Source organism: Macaca mulatta, chromosome 7 (assembly GCF_049350105.2).
Source record: "Macaca mulatta isolate MMU2019108-1 chromosome 7, T2T-MMU8v2.0, whole genome shotgun sequence".
Classification (NCBI taxonomy): Eukaryota; Metazoa; Chordata; class Mammalia; order Primates; family Cercopithecidae; genus Macaca; species Macaca mulatta.
The window spans coordinates 179,819,382-179,840,491 of record NC_133412.1 but is presented as its reverse complement, the minus strand read 5'-3'; the positions used below and the strand labels follow the sequence as shown (position 1 = coordinate 179,840,491).

Sequence of the window (21,110 nt, the reverse complement as noted above, 5' to 3'; positions counted from 1 at the left end):
GTTTCATTTAAGTGGTTTGTTTATTTAGTTCATCAAATTTGACATAATCCCTTGTTGCAAGAAATCCAAGTGAAATAATAGTAGTCGTCCAAGTTTGGTGTGTCTAAAAAGGCTTATAATAAATAAACATTTTAAAGTACAAATATAGATATGATGATCATGTTGTGTTGCTATGTGCTATAATGTCTTTTTAATAAAGTTTTTTAATTTGGAAGGTTTTGTTTTTATTTAAATATTAAATATATACCAAAGATATTTCATGATTAATACTGGATAAAATACAACAATAAAATTAATACAGATGAATACACCCTCCCACAAACACACACCCACACAGAAAAAAGTGAAGATTTTAAACCAACTGTGTATCTGATCCTATCTCACTCTCTGTGTACTCAGGAAGAAGTAATTTTGCTAACTTTTATGCTCATTTTTCAATTGCTTTTAGATGTATTACACATAAATATGTAACCTTAAACAAAATGCTATTGAGCTTTATATATCTTTGAATATTATTTAAATGGAATTATATATATAAATAATAGGTAGCAAAAATTTTTTCATTCCTTGTTGTGAAACACTTGGGTTGATTCCATTTATTGCTGTAATAAACATTTCTGTTGTGAACTTTATTATTCAAGTACCTTTACATTCATTTGTGTACTAGTTTGCTTCCTATGCATTATGTTTAGATTTTTAAAATTTTTTAATTGCTTTTAATGGGTTTATAAAATTTACATTTTTTTCCACAATGTATGAAATTTCCATTATGGTAATCTTTACCAACCTTTGAACTAACCAGGACTTAAACATTTGTTTGACTGGAGTATGTAATTTATTGATTTTTGATTTTCATTTTCCGCATTGTTGATGTTTTCAGTATAGTTTCCAGGAGGTTGTTGGCTATTCAGTTTTCCTCTTCCATAAAATGACTATTTAAAAATTTTGCCCACTTATTTTCTATGTCATTGGTTGGTTATTTAAAAGAGTTCTTTATATATTTTTTATTAAAACCTTTAACACTGTTTATATATATATATATATATACACATATATATATATATACATATATATATATATATATATATATTTCTAGTTGGTAGCCTTTCTGTTTTCTGCATAGTAAATACTGATGAATTCTTAGTGAGACATATCAATCTTTTATTTAAAACCTCATGGTTTTTTATTCCTAGGATTTCCTTTTTCATACTAATCATAAACATATAACCTGCAATGTTTCATAATTTTTTTTTTGTTTTCATGAGTTTTTAACACATTTAGAATTGCCTTCTCTGTGTGAAATGAAATAGAGATAAAATTATATTTTTATATGAATTAAAAGTAGCAGGGGCTGGGCGCGTTGGCTCACGCCTGTAATCCCAGCACTTTGGGAGGCTGAGGAGGGTGGATCACAAGGTCAGGAGTTCAAGACCAGCCTGACCAATATGGTGAAACCCCGTCTCTACTAAAAATACAAAAATTAGCTGGGTCTGGTGTTGTGCACCTGTAATCCCAGCTACTCAGGAGGCTGAGGCAGGAAAATTGCTTGAATAGCCTGGGCAACAGAGCGAGACTCCGTCTCAAAAAAAACCCCACACAAGTTCCCCTGGGATCAATCAATAAATATTTCTTTCCATGCCCTATTACTCCTGTTGTTAAAGATTCGTGGTGTTTTTCAAAGTTTGGGGAAATTATAGCCTTTTGGCTTTGACTGCAGCAGAAAAGTAAATGTGAAGCTATGAAATCACTCAGCGAATTTATTGTTTTGACAATTAATATAATGTATTTTAAATGAAAAAACCTGCCCATTAAATATTTTTGTTTGTGCCTGAAATATATTGAGTTTGCCACATTGATCCATTAAATTATGCTATATAGTTAGAATAAATTTAAAAAATTTTTTGTTTTATAGTATGGGATACAAGTTTTTTAAGAAAGTAAATTAATACAGAAGTACATGAATGATTACTCAATATGACATTTGTATCTTAATTCAGCATTTGAGCATAATTTTATACTCAAATAACTTATAAGTGGAAGACTAATCACACTCTAACTTTCCTGATTTTTAATAATTTTGCTAGCTTCATAAGTTAGAAAAATAATCACAAAATTTCTCTTTCTATTTTACATAACATAGATCAAATTTAAAATAGTAACATTTTGTGTTTATTTTATACTACAATTTTTGTCTGTGATAAACTAGATGATCTCTCAACCACTTAGAGAAGTTCATGCTGACTTTTATATACATTTTGTTTCAATATAAATTCTTGCCATGAATCAAAAGTACCTTCAAGAGAAAATGATTTGAACTAAACAACTCATATGATTTGGAAACACTTTTATTGTAAGCCTTTAATCTAAACTTTCTGACTCAAACAGAAAGAGATTTTTAACAGTCCACTCCATTATTATTTCTACTGGGTCCCTATCTTAAAATTGAGAATATGTATTCCCCAAAGTAAAATGTATACATATAGAAAGTACATATTTATCTTTAGAAAGCATTCTTCCTTGATACTTTTATAGGGCTTCTTTTAGACTAAATGCAGGCAGTGATTTGTTTTTAATTTGGTGACAATATCTATTAAACCAATATCTGAATTATTATAAAATACATTTTCTCTGTATTAAAATATCTATCTTTATTTTCTATGAGAGTTCTACTAAAACTATTAAGACAATTAGAATGGATTATTGTTTCATAGTACAAATTTGCATTTAGGAAAGAAAGGAAAACTAAAAGTGTTGACATTTGACTCTATTTTTGTTGTTGTGGTTGTTGTCGTTGTTGTTGTTCGAGTCAGGGTCTTGCTCTTGCTCTGCTGCCCAGGGTGGAATGCAGTGTTGAATCATCGCTCAACAGTCTCCACCTGCTGGGCTCAAGCCATCCTCCCACCTCAGCCTCCTGTACAGCTGTGACTACAGGCAGGTGCTCACTACTCAGCCTGGATAAATTTTTGTATTTTCTGTAGAGATGGGATTTTGCTATGTTGCCCAAGCTGGTGTCCAACTCCTGGGCTCAAGCGATCCACCCGCCTTGGCCTCACAAAGTGTTGGGAATACAGCTGTTTCCGGGAGGCTTTTTTTTATTGTTTTTTAAATTATTTTTCTTGCAAAGTAGGTGATACCATTTGACCCAGCAATCCCGTTACGGGGTATATACCCAAAGGATTTTAAATCATTCTACTATGAAGACACATGTGCACATATGTTTATTGCAGTACTCTTAACAATAGCAAAGACTTGGAACCAACCCAAATGCCCATCAAGGATAGACTGGATTAAGAAAATATGGCACATATACACCATGGAATACTATGCAGCCATAAAAAAGGATGAGTTCATGTCCTTTCCAGGGACATGGATGAAGCTGGAAACTATTATTCTCAGCAACCTAACACAGGAACAGAAAACCAAACACCACATGCTCTCACTCATAAGTGGGAGTTGAACAATGAGAACCTGTGAACATGGGGAGGGAAACATCACACACTGGGGCTTGTTGGGGGGTGAGGGGCTAGGGGAGGGATGGCATTAGGAGAAATACCTAATGTGGATGATGGGTTGACGGGTGCAGCCAACCACCATGGCACCTGTATACCCATGTATCCCAGAACTTAAAGTATAATGATAATAATAATAAAAGATCCTGCAAAAAGTACCAAAACATGTGTGACAGTAGGGAAAGAAGTCTGAGTGGAATCTGCCTCTGATTCCAGGACATTTCACTTTGTATGAGTGGTGACGTTCTACTGATTGAGTCAGGGCCTTATTTCAACCTTCGCACAGCAGGGGCTGCACACAAAGTAGCAGGGAAGAAGGACCTGTCACCTTATCTGCTCTATGCTGTTACCACATCCCCACTAAAAAGAAACCTTACATTTGTTTATTAAAATGTGCTTCTCTGTGCATGGAAGAAAAAGAAAAAAATTAAAATCTAACATGTATGTGCATATTGGTAGGGGCTTCACAGTAGTTACTCACTGCTTAGAAAGTGTCTCTCTTTAAACTTTCATCACTTTATTTCCTTTGAACATTTGCCTTCAATTAGAAAATTATTTATAAAATTTTTGTTGGTACATAATAGGTGTATATATTTACTAGTTCCATGAGATGTTTTCATACAATATGAAATAGGCACATGATGGAGAATGAGGTGTCCATCCCCTCAATCTTTTATTCTTTGAAATACAAAAAAATCCAATTACATTCTTTAAATTTCTTTAAAATATACCATTAAGTTATTATTGACTATAGGCACCTATTGTGCTTTCAAAAAGTAGGTCTTATTAGTGTTGACCCAGTAGTGGATTTGCTGGGTAAAATGCTACCTCTGTTTTATGTTCTTTGAGAAATCTCCACTCTGCTTCCCAAAGTGGCAAGACTAATTTTCCATGTGTGGTTTACTTCCACATGTACATGAAGAAACATTGATTCCAACAAAATGTAATTTACACAAATAAGTAAAACTAAAATAGCGTAATCAGTTCAAAGTGCTTATCACAGCAAAATTTTATAATAAGACAGAGTATTTTCCAAATACCATCATTGTCACCAAACTCCTGCAAGGCACAGTCACCTTATCTGGACCCATCTTCTCCTCAGGCATCCCACCCCAGAGCTTACTATATAGTAGGAGACATGCAAATAGGGCCCTCCCTCTGTTGATAAATCCAGCCCAGCCCTGACCCTGCAGCTCTGGGAGAGGAGCTCAGCCCTGGGATTCCCAGGAGCTTCCACTTGGTGATCAGCACTGAACACAGACCACCAACCATGGAGTTTGGGCTGAGCTGGGTTTTCCTTGTTGCTATTTTAAAAGGTAATTCATGGAGATCTAGAGATGTTGAATGTGAGGGGACATGAGTGAGAGAAACAGTGGATATATGTGGCAGTTTCTGACCTTGGTGTCTCTTTGTTTGCAGGTGTCAAGTGTGAGGCGCAGCTGATGGAATCTGGCGGAGGCTTGGTACAGCCTGGGGGGTCCCTGAGACTCTCCTGTGCAGCCTCTGGATTCACCTTCAGTGACCACTACATGCAGTGGGTCCGCCAGGTTCCAGGGAAGGGGTTGGAGTGGGTAGGATTAATTAGAAACAAAGCTGATGGTGAGACAACAGACTACGCTTTATCTGTGAAAGGCAGAGTCACTATCTCCAGAGATGATTCGAAAAGCATCACCTATCTGCAAATGAACAACCTGAAAACCGAGGACACGGCCGTGTATTACTGTGCGAGGAACACAGTGAGGGGAGGTCAGTGTGAGCCCAGACACAAACCTCTCTGCAGGGGCGCGCGCGGCCACCAGGGGGCTCTCGGGACCCACTGCGGACAGGACCAGTCCCAGGAGCAGGTGCAGGGGGAGGTTTCCTTTCTCCTCAGCTGGAAAAAAAGTTAGGTTTGTATTTGCAGAACTCTGGAGCATTCTAGGCTGTGTTATTTTATTACTTGTATTTATTATAAATTTATTATTAAATTTTAGGAATTACTAAAATTCTGTATATATGTATCGTTTAAGTATATACATTCAAGAAATAAACATCCCTAATTACTTTCACTGATTCTTGCAGAGTTTTAGTAACATTTGTTGACATCAGCAACTATATAGCTATAGGGACATAAATTTATACTCATTGTGGTCTAAGTTAAGTCCAGAGAGGCCATTGGTGCCTTCCAGAGCACAGTTGTCCATCAGGAATCTCTCTCCCATGTGTCCCAGCAGCAGCCACGCCTCAGTATCTCCTCTGTGCACAGCCATTGGCTGGAAGGAGCTCCCCGGATGGGTGTCTTTGGCACACACCAGGTGACGGGTGTCAGAGTGCAGTGCAGCACTGCCTGGTCTATTGGGCTCCCTGATGCTGGAGGGACGGGAGGTGCATTTTCAGGGCCAGCACCCTTTTTATGGATTTTTATATAAAAACCATGATTTTAAATCATTTTCTCAGATGACATAGATAACTAAGAACATAATCTGCAAAGAAATCGTAATTTTCAATGTTACCCCAAATGTATAGTTTCCTGATTCTGTGTAAGATCCAGACATATTATTGCCTTCCTCATGAGAAATTGTGCTAGTAAGTCTGAAATCAGTTTTTTCTCATACTCTTTGTTTTCTGCCCAAGTACAGAGATCTTGATTAAAGTAAGTTAGGTTCTTTCCACACACTAACGCTCACTTCCCGCAGAGAAGGAGCAGAGGTTGTCCTCACTCTGAGTCTGAGGGAGGAGCTGTTCCTGTACAACTCAGAGCCTGAAGAGACCTCCAGGTGCAGCTTCAGAGAGTCAGGTATTTCTCCGTGTAAGTGACCTCCAATGCCTGTGATTGCTGCTCAGGTCTAATTGTGGGTTCAGAATTAGGACACCCTTTATATGATCCCATCTGAATCCTAATCTTAAAATCACAATTATCATGGACAGAGATAGTTCAGTGCCCATTCTCCTGACATCAGTTTCTCTTTATTGTAGGGTTCCAAGTATGGAGAAAATGTGACAATATATTTGTGTGAATCTAACATCACAATCCACTGCATTACTCTAGGAAACACAAAAATTGAACACAAGCAAGCTCTTCATTCTCATAAAAATGTGTGTATTTTGGGAATTTCAATGTGTTATCCAGAACTTGTACATGCAACCAACTGTGTTTCTCAGTGCAGGCTTGGCCTGGTGAAGCTCTCACAGACCCTCTCCATCACCTGCGCTGTCTTTGGATTCTCCATCATAAATAGTGCTTCCTGCTGGAGCTGGATCCATCAGCCCCCCGTGGGAGGTACTGTAGTGGATCAGGTGCATAGGTCGTGAAGGGAGCACGTGTTACCCCCCTCTCCTCAAGAGTCCAGTCACCAACCCCAGATCCATATCCATAAATTAGTTCTTCCAACAGCTGAGCTACATGAGCAGCAAGGACATAGCCGTGCATTTTTAAGACAAGACACAGTGAGGGAACAACTGTGTGAGCTCACACACAAACCTCCCTGTAGGGGTGCATAGGACAGCCGGGCTTGCTCAGGACCCCAGAGTCCCTCAGGAAACCAGGGGGCACTCAAGACCATTGTAGAGGCACTCAGGTCACCAGGGGCTCTCAGGAACCATCGAAGAAAAACAGGACACCAGAGGGCGCTCTGTACAGCAGGATGACTGTGGTCCTGGAGTAGTGAGCCTTAAGTCATCAGCAGTCGTGCACCAAAAAATAGTGTGACAACTTATTCTACATAGTAAGAATAAAAATAATGAATAAGAAAGAAGATAAGGGTTCAGTATGGGTGGACAACACCCAGGTCTACAGAAATGAGATGACTTTAAAAATATAAGCAAAGAATAATGAGAAAAAGAAGGAGGGGATGGGGAATTAGACAGGGTCCTGGTCTAATGTCTTGGGTAGAAGTTTCTCACAATCAAGGACTATCAGCTTATTCTGCAGGTCTTAGGTCAGCCATCTGCTGAAAAACATCAGAAGTGCCAGAGGATCTATGAGGGTGCTCAGTTTAACATCTCCTATTTGAGTAGCTTTACAGCTGTGTAAAATTCTTAATTGATTCTTTTTTGTTTGTTTTTAGGGACAGGCTCTCATTCTGTTGCACAAAGTACGGTTGTGTGATCATAGCTCACTGTAAATTTGAGCTCCTGACTCACATAAGTTTTCCATCTTAGCTTTCTGAGTATCTCCAAGTAGGTGGTTATGCCACCCCTACCCTCCTTATTTTTTAAAAGTTTTTTCATAGAAATAGCATCTCTTTATGCTGCCCAGGCTGGCTGCGATTGCCAGGTCTCATGGGGGTTCCCTCACTTTGCTTCTGAAAGTGGTGTGATTATACGGATGATCCACTGCATCTGGCCTGCATTGAGTCTTTAGTTGTAAAATATGAACCCAATAATTAACTGCCTGAATGTTTTCTGAAGTGAATTAAAGTATCTGATAAGACTCCTTCTGATATGATTCAAGAGCAGTATTTTCTGCTGATGTTCCTTCTAATTCCCTTGCTGAAGATCACAGGGGATTCTGGACAAAACGTAGTAAAAAGACCGCCTTAAACTCTTCATTATTAGAGTGGCTATCACACAGGAATCACTTTCAGTATTTTGTAACACGTGCATGCAATAGAACAAACATGATCTCTGGGGGTAGAGTCTATAAACAGATGGGCCTTTTAGCTGCCAAGTCATAGGGTAATAACTGATGCACCCTGAGGAGTGGACCATGGTTCCACAGTACTAGTGGGAGAACCCTTGGCCAAGAGAGTTTTACATTTTATAAAAATTGATAATTTTTATGTAGAGATGCCATTTTTTAAACATTCCCAGAAGTTTGAGTGGGATTGACTGTCTTGTATGAACAATGACAATGCCCTCCTTGATTAGATAATATTGTAAACTAGGCCGAGCTAGCGTGTTTGCTGTATTGAATCACTGTATATTTTTTAGCTCTATGTTAGCTTTTTGTTTGCCTGTTAGCATTTGCTTGAACATGATATTTATCAGCTTGAAATTCTCTCAGCCCCGAAGAAGGGGCTAGATTTTCTTTTATACTTTGGATTAGAGAGGGGAGGGGGGATTCTAGCTGTAGCAATCTTACAGAAGTAAAACAGATAAAAAGTTAAAAAGACAAATGGTTACAGGAAAACAAACAATTCCAGGTGCAGGGGCTTTGAATTCATCACAAGGTGACAGGTGTGGGGGCTCTGAGGGACACAAACGTAGGGGCTTTATGGTGCTATCTCCCTAGCGAATTCCTGGGAACTGTGGACATTGCTTGCCACAGTACCTGATCAGTGAATGGGACTCTGATGTGCTGAGAGTCAGCTTACACAAGTTAACTCCTTGAGGAAGGGGGTGGGTAAGGAGTCCTTGATGTCTTGCAAATGAAGGAGCCAAATGGAGTCTGTCAGGTTTTCTCAGCTAAGGGAGAGTCTATTCATATTAAAACAAGGTTAGGTATTACAACTATTTTATCAGAGACGAGACAACTTTAACAATTTTCACTGCAGGCATGTCTAGGCAAGTCCCCTGTGCACAATGACCTTGGTGTGTTGGAGATTCTATGGGGACCCTCTCCTGTCTGCCTAGGAGAATACTCTGCCTCCTACCTCTATCATTTTCCTCTTTGAAGAAGTACATCTAACTGTCCTGAGAATACAGCCAAAGACCAATCTTAACTGCTTCCAGCTGATGGGGGATGCTGTTTGGGGAAGATCTCTCTTGGAGGCCTATCTAAGTGACCCCAGGAAAAGGGAGCCATTATCCTAGGCTTCAGTTGCATGACCATTTGGAATTTGATGGTTTGAAAATGAGAAGAGACAAATCGGATTATTAGAAGACATGTATCAGAACCAAACAAGTTGGTAAAGAGTTTGAAAAACAATTCCAAAGCTGCTGACACGCCCAGATAACTGGTGACTGTAGTTATGCCTGCGAAATGTGGGTGCATGGGGCTTGGCTTTTTTGATAGCTCCCTGGGATTTATTTTCCCAAAGAAACCGCCAGGTTAGGGGCAGCCTATTTATTCCCATCACCTGGCATGATTTGAAGGATAATTGCTTAGAATTAAAATATTGATCCAGATTTTTTATATTCCCCACCGCTTTTTGTTTCTTCTGGGCTATAGTCAGAGATCATTGACTGCCCCTCAGGAATAAGAGAGTTACTCTAAAATGCAGGCAAATGCTTAAACAACTGAGGAGATTCGAGTTTAAAGACAAGTGTGTGATATGTTTTGAAATACAACGTTTCTCCTTCCAGTTTTGGTTTTTGTTAGAAGCAAATAATGATAAGACTGAGTTGTTTGCAAAATAAACTTTAGTCTTAAACTTGGCCTGTTTATTTGCATGAAGTGCAGCAGGAATATTAATAATAATTCTGTAGAAAAAGTCTTCAAGCACTAGCAGCTTCAAAGTCTAACACTAAGAGCATATGCATCCTCAAGCAACTCACTGAATATTTCCAAGCCAGTCTGTTCCGATCTTAGATACCATCCAGTGATATCTGCCCCAGGTACACTAATATATGGGTCCTGGTTCTCTCTGAAGCCTCCTCTCACCTCAGATTTCAGGTTGTGTTTATTGTTTGCTTTCTCTCTGATTTCAACTCAGATATGTTGAAGATTTTTTTTTTTATTTGTAGTTGTCCAGGTTTGTTGTTAATGAGGTCAGAATAAGAGCATAGTTTACTCATTTTTACATTCCCGTGGTTAGTAGCTGCTTTTCTCTATCAAATCCATTAACTGAGAGAACAAATCACATTTGGTTACAGGTGAATAATTAAATAGTTTGGCATATATTTATGTACTAGAATCTAATGCAGCTTGAAATCAAGGCATGCCTCACTCATATAAAAACGTGGCTAAATTCTCAAGTAATTGTGCTTAGTGAAAGAAACTAAGGAATTAAGAGTAAATTTTACATGACACATTTGTAGAAATTTTAGAAGTTGCCACTATTGTAAATTAACATGGAGAAGATTTCAGTTTTTCTGAGAATATGCTGTTAGGAGTAATGGGGATGTGAGTTGAATTTCAGAGAAATAAGAGAAAGATTTCAGGATTAATTTAATTATTCAAAACCTGGTTGAAGTGCTGAGTAAATGGTTGCAAACATAGGTCAACATTTTTCAAATCATTCACTATACATTTGAATTAATTATTTATTAATTGCACTTGAATAAAGCAATAACAAACTGATGAAATAATATTGGACTAAAATGGAGCAATAAATAGATCAACATAGATCAACATTAACACAAAGAATATGACTGACTTCTGAAAACATACACATGAAACGTGATTCACTCTACATATTTAGGTAAATTACAGAAAGTTGACATAACAGATGGGGAATCATGCAGACCTCACTAGGTGTGGGCCACACTGCCCTGGAGTTGTCTCAGGAGAGCAGCCTCCTCTGGTGAATAGAGCACAGTCCCAGATAATAGGACTAATTTTTTTTAGATGTGTAATCTTAAACATACTGCACAACTGCTGTGTTCTCTATGTAAATTATCTTCTATAAAATATAACATTGAAACCTGCATTAAATATATAGTGTAAATATGTAAGAATAAAATAAGATTATGAGAGCTAAATGTTAATCAATCCACAATCACATAATACAAAATTATATGTTCCTGAATGATATAATTATTCCAGTCTCCCCCAGGACACTTCATCTGCAGTGAGCCCGGCCTCTCCTCCGATGTCCCAACCCAGAGCTTGCTATATAGTGGGGGACATGCAAATAGAGCCCTCCCTCTGCTGATGAAAACCAGCCCAGCCCTGACCCTGCAGCTCTGGGAGAGGAGCCCAGCCCTGGAAGTCCACAGTGTTCCATTCGGTGATCAGCACAGAACACAGAGGACTCACCATGAAGTTTGGGCTGAGCTGGGTTTTCCTTGTTGCTATTTTAAGAGGTGATTCATGGAGAAATAGAGAGATCGAGTGGGAGTGGACATGAGTAAGAGAAACAGTGGATATGTGTGGCAGTTTCTGACCTTGGTGTCTCTCTGTTTGCAGGTGTCCAGTGTGAGGTGCAGCTGGTGGAGTCTGGAGGAGGCTTGGTTCAGCCTGGGGGGTCCCTGAGACTCTCCTGTGCAGCCTCTGGATTCACCTTCAGTAGCTATGGCATGCACTGGGTCCGCCAGGCTCCAGGGAAGGGGCTGGAGTGGGTGGCAGTTATATCGTATGATGGAAGTAAGAAATACTACGCAGACTCTGTGAAGGACCGATTCACCATCTCCAGAGACAATTCCAAGAACATGCTATATCTTCAAATGAACAACCTGAAATTGGAGGACACGGCCGTGTATTACTGTGCGAGAGACACAGTGAGGGGAAGTCAGTGTGAGCCCAGACACAAACCTCCCTGCAAGAACGTGGGGGGAAATCAGCTGCAGGGGCTGCTCAGGACCCACTGATCAGAGTCAACCCAGAGGCCAGTGCACACGGAGGCTGATTTCCTGTCAGGATGTGGGACGTCATCTTCTGACAGTTCCCCAGGGAACCTCTTAAGTTTAGAAATCTGTGCCTAACAACGTCTTCTCTATGTATTTGAAAGAAATTATTTTAATATGGGGACCTATTCTCACCGGCACAAAATGCAGATTGATGCTTACAGGGATGAAAATTCTTCAACCACAGTCACCAAGATCAGAGTAGTGAGTAAGCTCAGGGCTTCCTAGTGAGTCTTCTCCAGTGAGACCCAGGACAGGGACTTCAGTGAGGTTCCCTGACTAGAACAGTCTTTACGGATCCTGGTCACAGACAATAGAGAGGTTGGGCCAGGGTCAGTGTCATGCAGAACCTCACAGGTTTCACGTCTGGCCCTTCTCCTGACACTGAAGGATGCAAATCAGCATCTGCACTGATCTGGTGCTTCTTTTGTCCCTAATCCATTTACTTTCTTTTGTAGTTGTTGTTCTCATTTTTCCATTTGCTTTTCCTGCTTTCTGGAAAAGGAAGATATTTTCCCTGTGGTCAAAATTCCAGGCCTCAAGCCCTTTCCTGGAGCTCAGGTGGGTCTCAGGCTGTGGCTGCTGCAGTCACGCGGGAGAGGCTGGTGGGACTTTCTTCACTCCTCCTCACTCAGGACCCTCCACTGTGTTGCATGGAGACTCATCTGGAAATGGAAGTTGCCAGTGGGGACTGAAGGGGACAAGCTTGTTTGGTTAACGTGGGATGTGGATGTGTTTCTAATCCTGTTCTGAAAAATCTTCACACAGTAACGTTCTTCACTAGTGGTGTGAGGAAGAGGGTGTGAAAGTTGTCAGAATCAAAATGGAGCCACTTGTGTTATAATCTTTACAGGTGAAGCTGGAGAAGGTCATGAATAGAGGGTTCTCATGAACATATCCCTGATAACAAGAATGGATATTGTGGGGATATCTGCCCTGCCAGTCCCTGTCCATCTTTAAACTGATTCCACCTTTTTTATTCTTCTATCCCAGGATAATTGTCTCAAAACAGCTCGTGTAAGCCTCCTCGATTTTCTTTTAAAACACTTGTCTTCATTTGCCTGCTTAAATATGCCCATGCATATTCCCATTGCAATGCTCATTTTCAAATAAATATTATTTGATTTTGGGGAGTCTCTTTCTGTCTGATATTTAGGTGTGACAAGCTGCAGTGGGACACACCACTTTCCTGTGAGATGTAGAGGATGACGATTTTGGGGGATGGCTGGAAACATCCAATGTCCTCAGGGCCGGCCATCAGTAAGTGCAGGCTGGCAGTCAAAGAAACAGCTGAAGCTGCTTAATCACTATAGAGTTTTACCTTCTCCAGGTCTGCTCTGATGGAATCAGGGCCAAGCAGGTTAGCAATGATAATCTGCCTAACACAGAGTCAACTGATTACGTTTTAATAACCTCTATTACAAAATTCACAACACCGCCTGGATTAGTGTTTGATCAAATAACTACAAAGCATTGTCCAGCCAAGTACACCATAAGACGGACCGTTACCCATAGAGGAAAACACTTAATATGAGTTCTAGGTTCTTACATTGTTAAAGGTGTAAAATGGATTATTTTTAAATGAGGCGATTTTTATTTTTGCTATTGAGTTGTAAAAGTTTCTTTTATATTTGAACATTTAAACTTTTTCAGATATATGGCATATTATCCAATTCTGTAAGTTGTAATTATTTTGTTGCTTTGCAGAATCTTTTTTAAAATCTATTCTTCCAGTTGTTCAATTCTGCTTTTTTTGTAGGGGCTTTGAATGTAAAATCCTGAAAAAGATTGCTAATTTTTAAAGGTTGGGAGTTTTACAATTACAGGTATTACATTTAAATATTTAAAACATTTAGAGTGAATTTTTGTGTTTATTCTAACCTAAAATTCTTAATTATTTTCATGTGAAAACCAGTTTTCATAACATCCTCTTTCAAAGACACTATAATTTAGTCATTTTATATTGATAGTTCTCATGCTGAAAATCAGTTTGTCATCAATATGTGGGTTTATATCGAATCTCTCTATATGCATTTATGCCAATATCTTTCGATGTTTGTAAATAAATGTTGAGGCCTGGAAGTGAAATGCTCAAGCTTTATTCTCGCCTTGTTACAGATATTAGACCAAAACATTTTAATCTTTTACTATTAAGCATAATAACAGCTGTGACTTTTCTTAATGGCTTTTATTATGCACAAGTTGTTTTCTTGTCTTCCTACTTTGTTCAGAGTTTTTATAATGAAACCCCAATTTTTTCAATATTTTTCCTGTGTCTGATGAAATGTTACTGAGATATTTTTTCTTTAGTTTTTTAATGTGGTATACCAAGTTGATTGATTTGAGGATGTTGAATCAACTGTGCATCTCAAGAATAAATTTGAGTAGCTCACGGTGTATGGTCTTTTAAAAGACTTTAGAATTTAGTTTACTATCATTGGGGATTAAGTTATGTCTACTAATGATATTGGTCTGTAGTTTTCTTTTATCGTGATGCCTTTGTCTATTACTGGTAAAACTATCATGGTAGCCTCACAGAAAGAGTTTAGAAGGTATACTGCAGACTGCCTTTAAAATACATTTCATCAGTGGAGAAATGGTGATAGTTTTTTCTTCAGTTTTCTCTTGGGAAGAATTTCATGTTGTTTAAAAGATATTTAGAATGACTTAACCTTGCTTATGGGCTTACATTTTATTCCTTTCTTTCATTCTTTTTGAAGAACCGCTTACCTTTCCTATTTAATTTTAGGTTTATTTTTATACTTGTGCAACATATTTTGAGGTGAAACTTGGTGGATTTTTTTCTAATAAGTTAGAAAAAATAAATCATTTAATTGACTACTTTATTCAGGTTGATTTGTTGAGTATTTGCGAAAGGCCAGTTCTTTAACCTATGACATGTAACAAATCCCAAATGGCAGTACCTCATTGTTTACTTAGCTTTTGTACTTATATTTTTCAGAGGAAAAATCGCTACTGTAATTTGTAAATAGCCAATACATAATTGTATTGTATGCATATCTGTGACTGTTTGCAGTGTTATCTCCGAGAAACAGATAAATAAAGTTTCTTTAGATGTATAAAAAAAAGAATTTGGAAGGTTGACCCTTCACAATTTTTAAAGGAGTTAGAGAAGGGCTGGCATTACTTCTTTAAATGTTAAGTCTCACTTTATGATGTAACATACAACATATCACAGAGAATGTTCAATGTGTGCCTGAGAAAGATGTGAATTATGTGGCTCTTGGTTGGAAGATTCTATACATGTCTTTCAGGTAAAATTGTTCAATAGTGTTGTTCAAGTTCAGAGGCATGTTAAGAATTTTCTTTCTGGATTTGCTATACATTATGGTCATGAGGTATTAAGGTCTTTGCTTTTTTTTATTGTTTTCTATTTCTCTATATCTCTTACAGTTTCCTTAATGCAGTTATATTTGTAGTTGTACACATGTGTAAAAACTAAAATCATAGTTGCTAAATGAGTTTTATGGCACAGTCAATTTATAAGTAATATTTTTCCAAATGCTACCATTGCCACTAAACAATGGCAGTCTGCCATCTGCTCTGGGCACTGCCTTCTTGTCAGGCATCCCACACCGGAGCTTACTATAGAGGAGGACGCATGAAAACAGGACTCTCTCTCTCCTGGTGAAAACAATTCCTGACCTGCAGCTCTGGGAGAAGAGCCGCAGCCCTGGGATTCCCAGGGGTTTCCATTTGGACTGAACACAGAGGACTCTATGGGGATTGAGCTAAGCTGAATTTTTCTTGTTGCTGTTTTAAAAGGTGACTCATAGAGAAGTAGAGTGAGTGAGAGTGAGTGGATATGAGTGAGAGAAGCAGTGGATATGTTTGGCAGTTTCTGACCAGGATGTGTGCGTATTTTCAGGTTTTCAGTGTGAGGTGCAGCTGATTCAGTCCATAGAGGACCTGAGACAACCTGGGAAGTTCCTGAGACTCTCCTGTGTAGCCTCCAGATTCGCCTGCAGTAGCTACTGAATGAGCTGGGTTCACAAGACTCCAGGGAAGGGGCTGGAGGGAGTAATAGGTATAAAATATGATGGAAGTCGGATATACCATGTAGACTCTGTGAAGGGCAGATTCTCGATCTCCAAAGACAATGCTAGGAACTCGCTGTATCTGCAAATGAACAGTTGGAGAGCTGAGGACATGGCCTTCTATAGCTGTACATAAGGTCCCAAGTGAGGACGCATCAGTGTGAGTCCAGACACAAAATTTCCTGCAAAAAGAAGAAAGGAGTCTGGACTGAAGGGGACAATCAGCACTCACAAACCAGGAGCAGCCCCAGGGCAGGTGCAGATGCAGGCAGGGAAAGGGCTGCTTTCCTTCGGGGTCTGTAGTTTCCTCTGCTTCTAACATTTCCCCTCTGAGCCCCTGTACATTTATTCTTTGTGCCCACCGTGAGTCCCTGGATTAGAAAACTAATTTAAAAGAGGAAATATTCTTATATGTCCCAAAAACAGAGGTAAAAATTGGAGGCAGAAAAATGCACAGGCGGCCGGGTGAGGCTGTGGATACTGTCACCCCACAATGCCAGACTCGCAACTAGTGCTGGAGAATGGTAGGAGTTTGATGGAGCTTCCCTAATGACCCTGCGGTCCAAGATAAATCCAGCAAGGCCATTGGTGCCTCCCTGAGCACAGTTGTCCATCAGGGATCTCCCACGTGTCCCAGCAGCAGCCATACCTTAGTGCCTCCACCAAGCGCCATCACTGCCTTGGAGGAGCTCCCAGGATGGGTGACTTTGGCACACACCAGGTGACGGGTGTTAGAGTGCAGTCCAGCAGCTGGCGGCCTGGGCTATTGGGGCTCCCTGATGTTGGAGGGATTGGAGGTGCATTCTCAGGGCCAGCACACTGCGGATTTTTATACAAAAAACATGACTTTACTTCGTTTTCTCAGATAACATAGATAATTAATAACACAGTCTGCAAACAATTGTAATTTTCAACTTTACCCCAAATTCATTATTTCTTAATTCTGTGCAGGATCCAGACATGGCATTGCCCTTCTTATGAGAAATTGTTCAATCTAAACTGAAACCAGTTGTTTCTCATATGCTTTGCTTTCTCTCCATGTGCAGAGATCTTGATTAGAGTAACTTTGATATTTTCCACACACTCACCTTCACCTCCCCAGATAAAGACCAGAAATTGTCCTTACTCTGAGTCTGAGGGAGGAGCTGTTCCTGTAAAAATCGGGGCCTGCAGAGACCCCCAGGTGCAGCTTCACTGAGTCAGGTGTTTCACTCCCTGTGATTGCTGCTCACGTCTAATTGTGGGCTAAGAATTAGGACACTCTAGGTTATCACAGGTCAATCCTATTCTAAAAATCATTATCTCACATAGTGATAATAATTCAATGTTCATTTATCTAACAGAAGTTTGTCTTTTTTATTTGGTTGCAAGTTTGAGAAAAGAAATATGTGATAATTTTTTTTTGAATTTAACCTCAAAATCTACTGAATTGTTCTAGGAGACTCACAAATTGGACAAAAGTGAGCTCTTTATTCTCACAAAAATATGTGTATTTGGGAATTTCACCGTGTTGTCCAGAACCTGTTGACATCACCATCTATGTTTCTCAGAGCACTTTTGGCTTGAGACATCCTTGCAGACCCTCCCCCTCACCTGCACTGTCTCTGGATTCCCCATCATAACCAGTGCTTCCTGCTAGGATTATATCTGCTTGCCCCTAGAAGATGGGCAGGAGTGGATCAGGTGCATGGGTTGTGAAGGGAGCACAAATTACAACCCACTTCTCAAGAGTCCATATCCATATCCAAGAAAAAAATTTTCTTACAGCTGAACTCTGTGTTTAGTGAATACATAACTATGCATTTTTAAGCAAAAGAAACAATGAGGGGACTTCATTGTGAGCATAGACACAAACCTTCCTGCAGAGGTGCATAGGACCAGCAGGGGTGACTCGGGGAAACTCGGGGTCTTAGGATGATTGTTGGGACTTAGGATGAGCAGGATCAAGGCTCAACATCAGGGCAGGTGAAGCAGGGCAGAAAAGGGGCTGTAGATGTGGGTTGTTTTCACCATCATATTTCACCACCAGACCCCTCCACTACATCTCTTCTAATCTGTCTGACTATTTATGTGATTAGAAAATGGCATTTATGTAAACACTAATATATACCCATATGGGGGTGCATCAAGTTGTCCTCTCCATCTTATGTGGACCTTGTCCATCAAGCACTAAATCCCTGTATTTACTAGAGTACCTCATACGTTATGGTCCAAACATGTAAGGTTTCTTTTTTTCTTGGTCTCTCTTCCATTCTCTCTCTCTTTCACACAAAAACACAAGAACTGACACACACACACAGAGCTCCCCAACTTTAATTATCTGATGTACTGAAGCAAATTGATTAATGTGCAACTTTTCCACTTTGACTCCCATTAATGTTGTGGTAAAAATAAGAACCATGCGTTTCTCAGCTGGGCACTTCTCTAAGCTAAGTAGCAGCTTTATTTATTATAACCAGAGACCAAAAGCAATCCAAGTGTTAGCAGCTTAACTGGTAAACAAATTGTGCAAAATTCATTTACTTGAATAATACCCACTGTTACAATCAAGTACTGCTGGATACACTCAACACCATGCTTAAAATAACAAGTACCTGAATAAGTAAAATAAGGCAAACAAATACAAGTTCATACATATATTTCCAGTTCTGTAATTTCTATAGAGTAAAAATGAATTTAAAGTTGCATAAAAAGATCCATAGTTGACTGTGGATGTGGTACAAGAAGAGAAGGTGTAGAAAGGAGAAACTGCAGGAGAACAAAAGGAAATTTCTAGGGCAATTGATTTTTTCTGTGTTAATAAAAGTGAGTATTATGTCAATATTTGTAAAATTGTACAATTTATGTAAAGATTATTTACTAATTTCACCTCATTAAAATATTGCAAATTTTAAAATGTATAATTTGGTAGAAAAGGTGCTAGAGATGAATAAAATACGTAAAAATTCAGAGACTCCTGAATATACCCATGAATGAACCCTGGACCTCGCTATACTTTTAGGGAAACACTAGAATAAAAAAACATAATGACAGGATTTCAGTACATGAAGGGAGCTTCTCAAACCCCAGGAGGCATATCCAACTGTGTCCTGGAGTTAACTCAGGAAGCAGGCATGTCCTTTGGAAGGAGCCATGACACCAAGCTCCCAGCATCCGTTGTAGATGACACCATGCAAATGCCAAGAGATCTCGACTAAAATTTAACGTGGATGTTGAATCCAATTATGCAACACATTCACACCAAGTGAGTATGGAAAGGTTAATTACCTACATCCTTGAGGTGTCTGCTGAGAGCAGGGCAGGCCTCTTATGAAGGTCCAAAGTGTCTTGGTAGAGCAGGGAAGGAGACTGGCTCAGGGTTTTTATCACGGTTTGGTGGGGGGCTGGGGAGAGCATCCTACTTGCAGGAAGGGTTTTGTGGGGTTTCAAGGTTCAAATGGCATCAAATGAGGGAGCTCCTGTGATTTCTAACTAGATTTACCTTGTGTGCTTAAAAAAAAGCAAATGATAGAGGAAAGAGATTTGAATTTATCAGCAGTCAGGCACAAAAATAAGAGTCTGACGACGTACTCTAGCAAGTATAAAAATGATGAGTAAGAAAAGAGACAAGAGTCCAATATGGGTGAACAAACAGGTCTGCAGAAAATGGGAAGATTTTTTTGTTTTGTTTTGTTTTGTTTTTTGAGACGGAATCTCGCTGTGTGTCCCAGACTGGAGTGCAGTGGCACGATCTCGGCTCACTGCAAGCTGCACCTCCTGGGTTCACGCCATTCTCCTGCCTCAGCCTCCCAAGTAGCTGGGACTACAGGCGCCCGCCACCATGCCCGGCTAATTTTTTGTATTTTTAGTAGAGACGGGGTTTCACCGTGTTAGCCAGGATGGTCTCGATCTCCTGACCTTGTGATCCACCCGCCTCAGCCTCCCAAAGTGCTGCGATTATAGGCGTGAGCCCCCACGCCTGGCCGCGAAGATTGTTTATAAGCAAAGAATAATGAGTAGGAGGAGGATGTAGAGGAGGATTCTGGTACAACGTCTTGTGTGAAAGCTTCTCATGATTCAAGATCATCAGTTTATTCTGAAGGTCTTAGGTCAACTGTCTTCTTCAAAGTATCAGAAGTGCCAGAGGATATGTGAGGATGCACAGTTTAACTTCCTCTAGTTGAGTAGCTTTACAATTGTGTAAAATTTTTAATTAATTCTTTTTGTTTGTTTTTGAGATAGGATCTCACTCTTTCACAGGTTGAACTGCAGTGGTGTGATCATAGTTCACTGTGATTTTAAATTTCTGGCTCATAGAATCCTCCCACCTCAGCCTGCTGAGTAGCAAGTTGCTATGTTTAGAGGGCCTTCATCTACACCCATCTGATTATTTTTATTCATTTTCTCATAGAAACTAGGTCTGCCTATGTTGCCCAAGCTGCTTTTGAACACCTTGTCTCATGCAATTCTGCAGGCTTGGCCCCTCAAAGTGTTGGGATTACAAGTTTGAGCCACCTCATCTAGCCTGAATTGATTTTTTGATGTAAAATATGAACCCAATAATTGATTCCCTGGATTTCTTCTGCAGTGTTTTGGTTAAAAGTACGTTAACAGACTCCTTCCAATATGGTTGAAGAACAGTATTTTTCCTGAATGTTTCTTCCAATAGACATGATTTCCTGGTTGAAGGTCACAAGAAACAGTTAAAAAGTTATAGTAAAAAGGCAGCCTTAAACTGTTGGTGATTGCAGTGTGTATGTACAGGAATGACTTTTAATAATTTGTAACACATGCATGCAGCAGGAAAAAGGTGAGTGATGAGGGTCAAATCTCTGCATGTATGGGTCTCCTAGCTACCAATTCATAGGGTAATAACTGACGTTCCCTGAGGAGTGAACCATGATGCCACACGTGCTAGCAGGAGAACACTTGGCCAAGGAAGTTCAACATTTTATTACAGTTTTTATAATTTCTATTTAAAAATGTTATTTTTTTCAACCTTTCCAGAAAATTGTAAGCAGGATTGATTCTGTATTAGATGAACAATGGCAATGACTCCCATGCTTAGATAACATTATGAGGTTGGTAAGATTCTGGTTTGACGTACTGATCCACTGACTACAATATTATTTCAGTT

At 39.4% G+C, this 21,110-nt stretch overlaps 1 long non-coding RNA gene and 2 gene segments (V, D, J or C); 2 read left to right on the top strand and 1 right to left on the bottom strand.

The window, feature by feature from the left end:
* Nucleotides 1-21,110, top strand: part of LOC106995637 (immunoglobulin heavy constant delta-like) — a 727,209-nt gene that overhangs the window by 140,819 nt on the left and 565,280 nt on the right.
* On the top strand, nt 11,238-15,025 carry LOC721089 (immunoglobulin heavy variable 3-30-like). The segment is given in 2 exon segments: nt 11,238-11,396; nt 11,500-15,025. Coding segments are annotated over 2 exon segments (447 nt in total).
* The window catches only part of LOC144330504 (uncharacterized), a 113,477-nt gene continuing 107,053 nt past the window's right edge, over nt 14,687-21,110 (bottom strand). The window contains exon 2 of the long non-coding RNA XR_013396760.1: nt 14,687-16,813. This is a non-coding gene — a long non-coding RNA (uncharacterized LOC144330504). The remainder of the gene's footprint in view (nt 16,814-21,110) is intronic.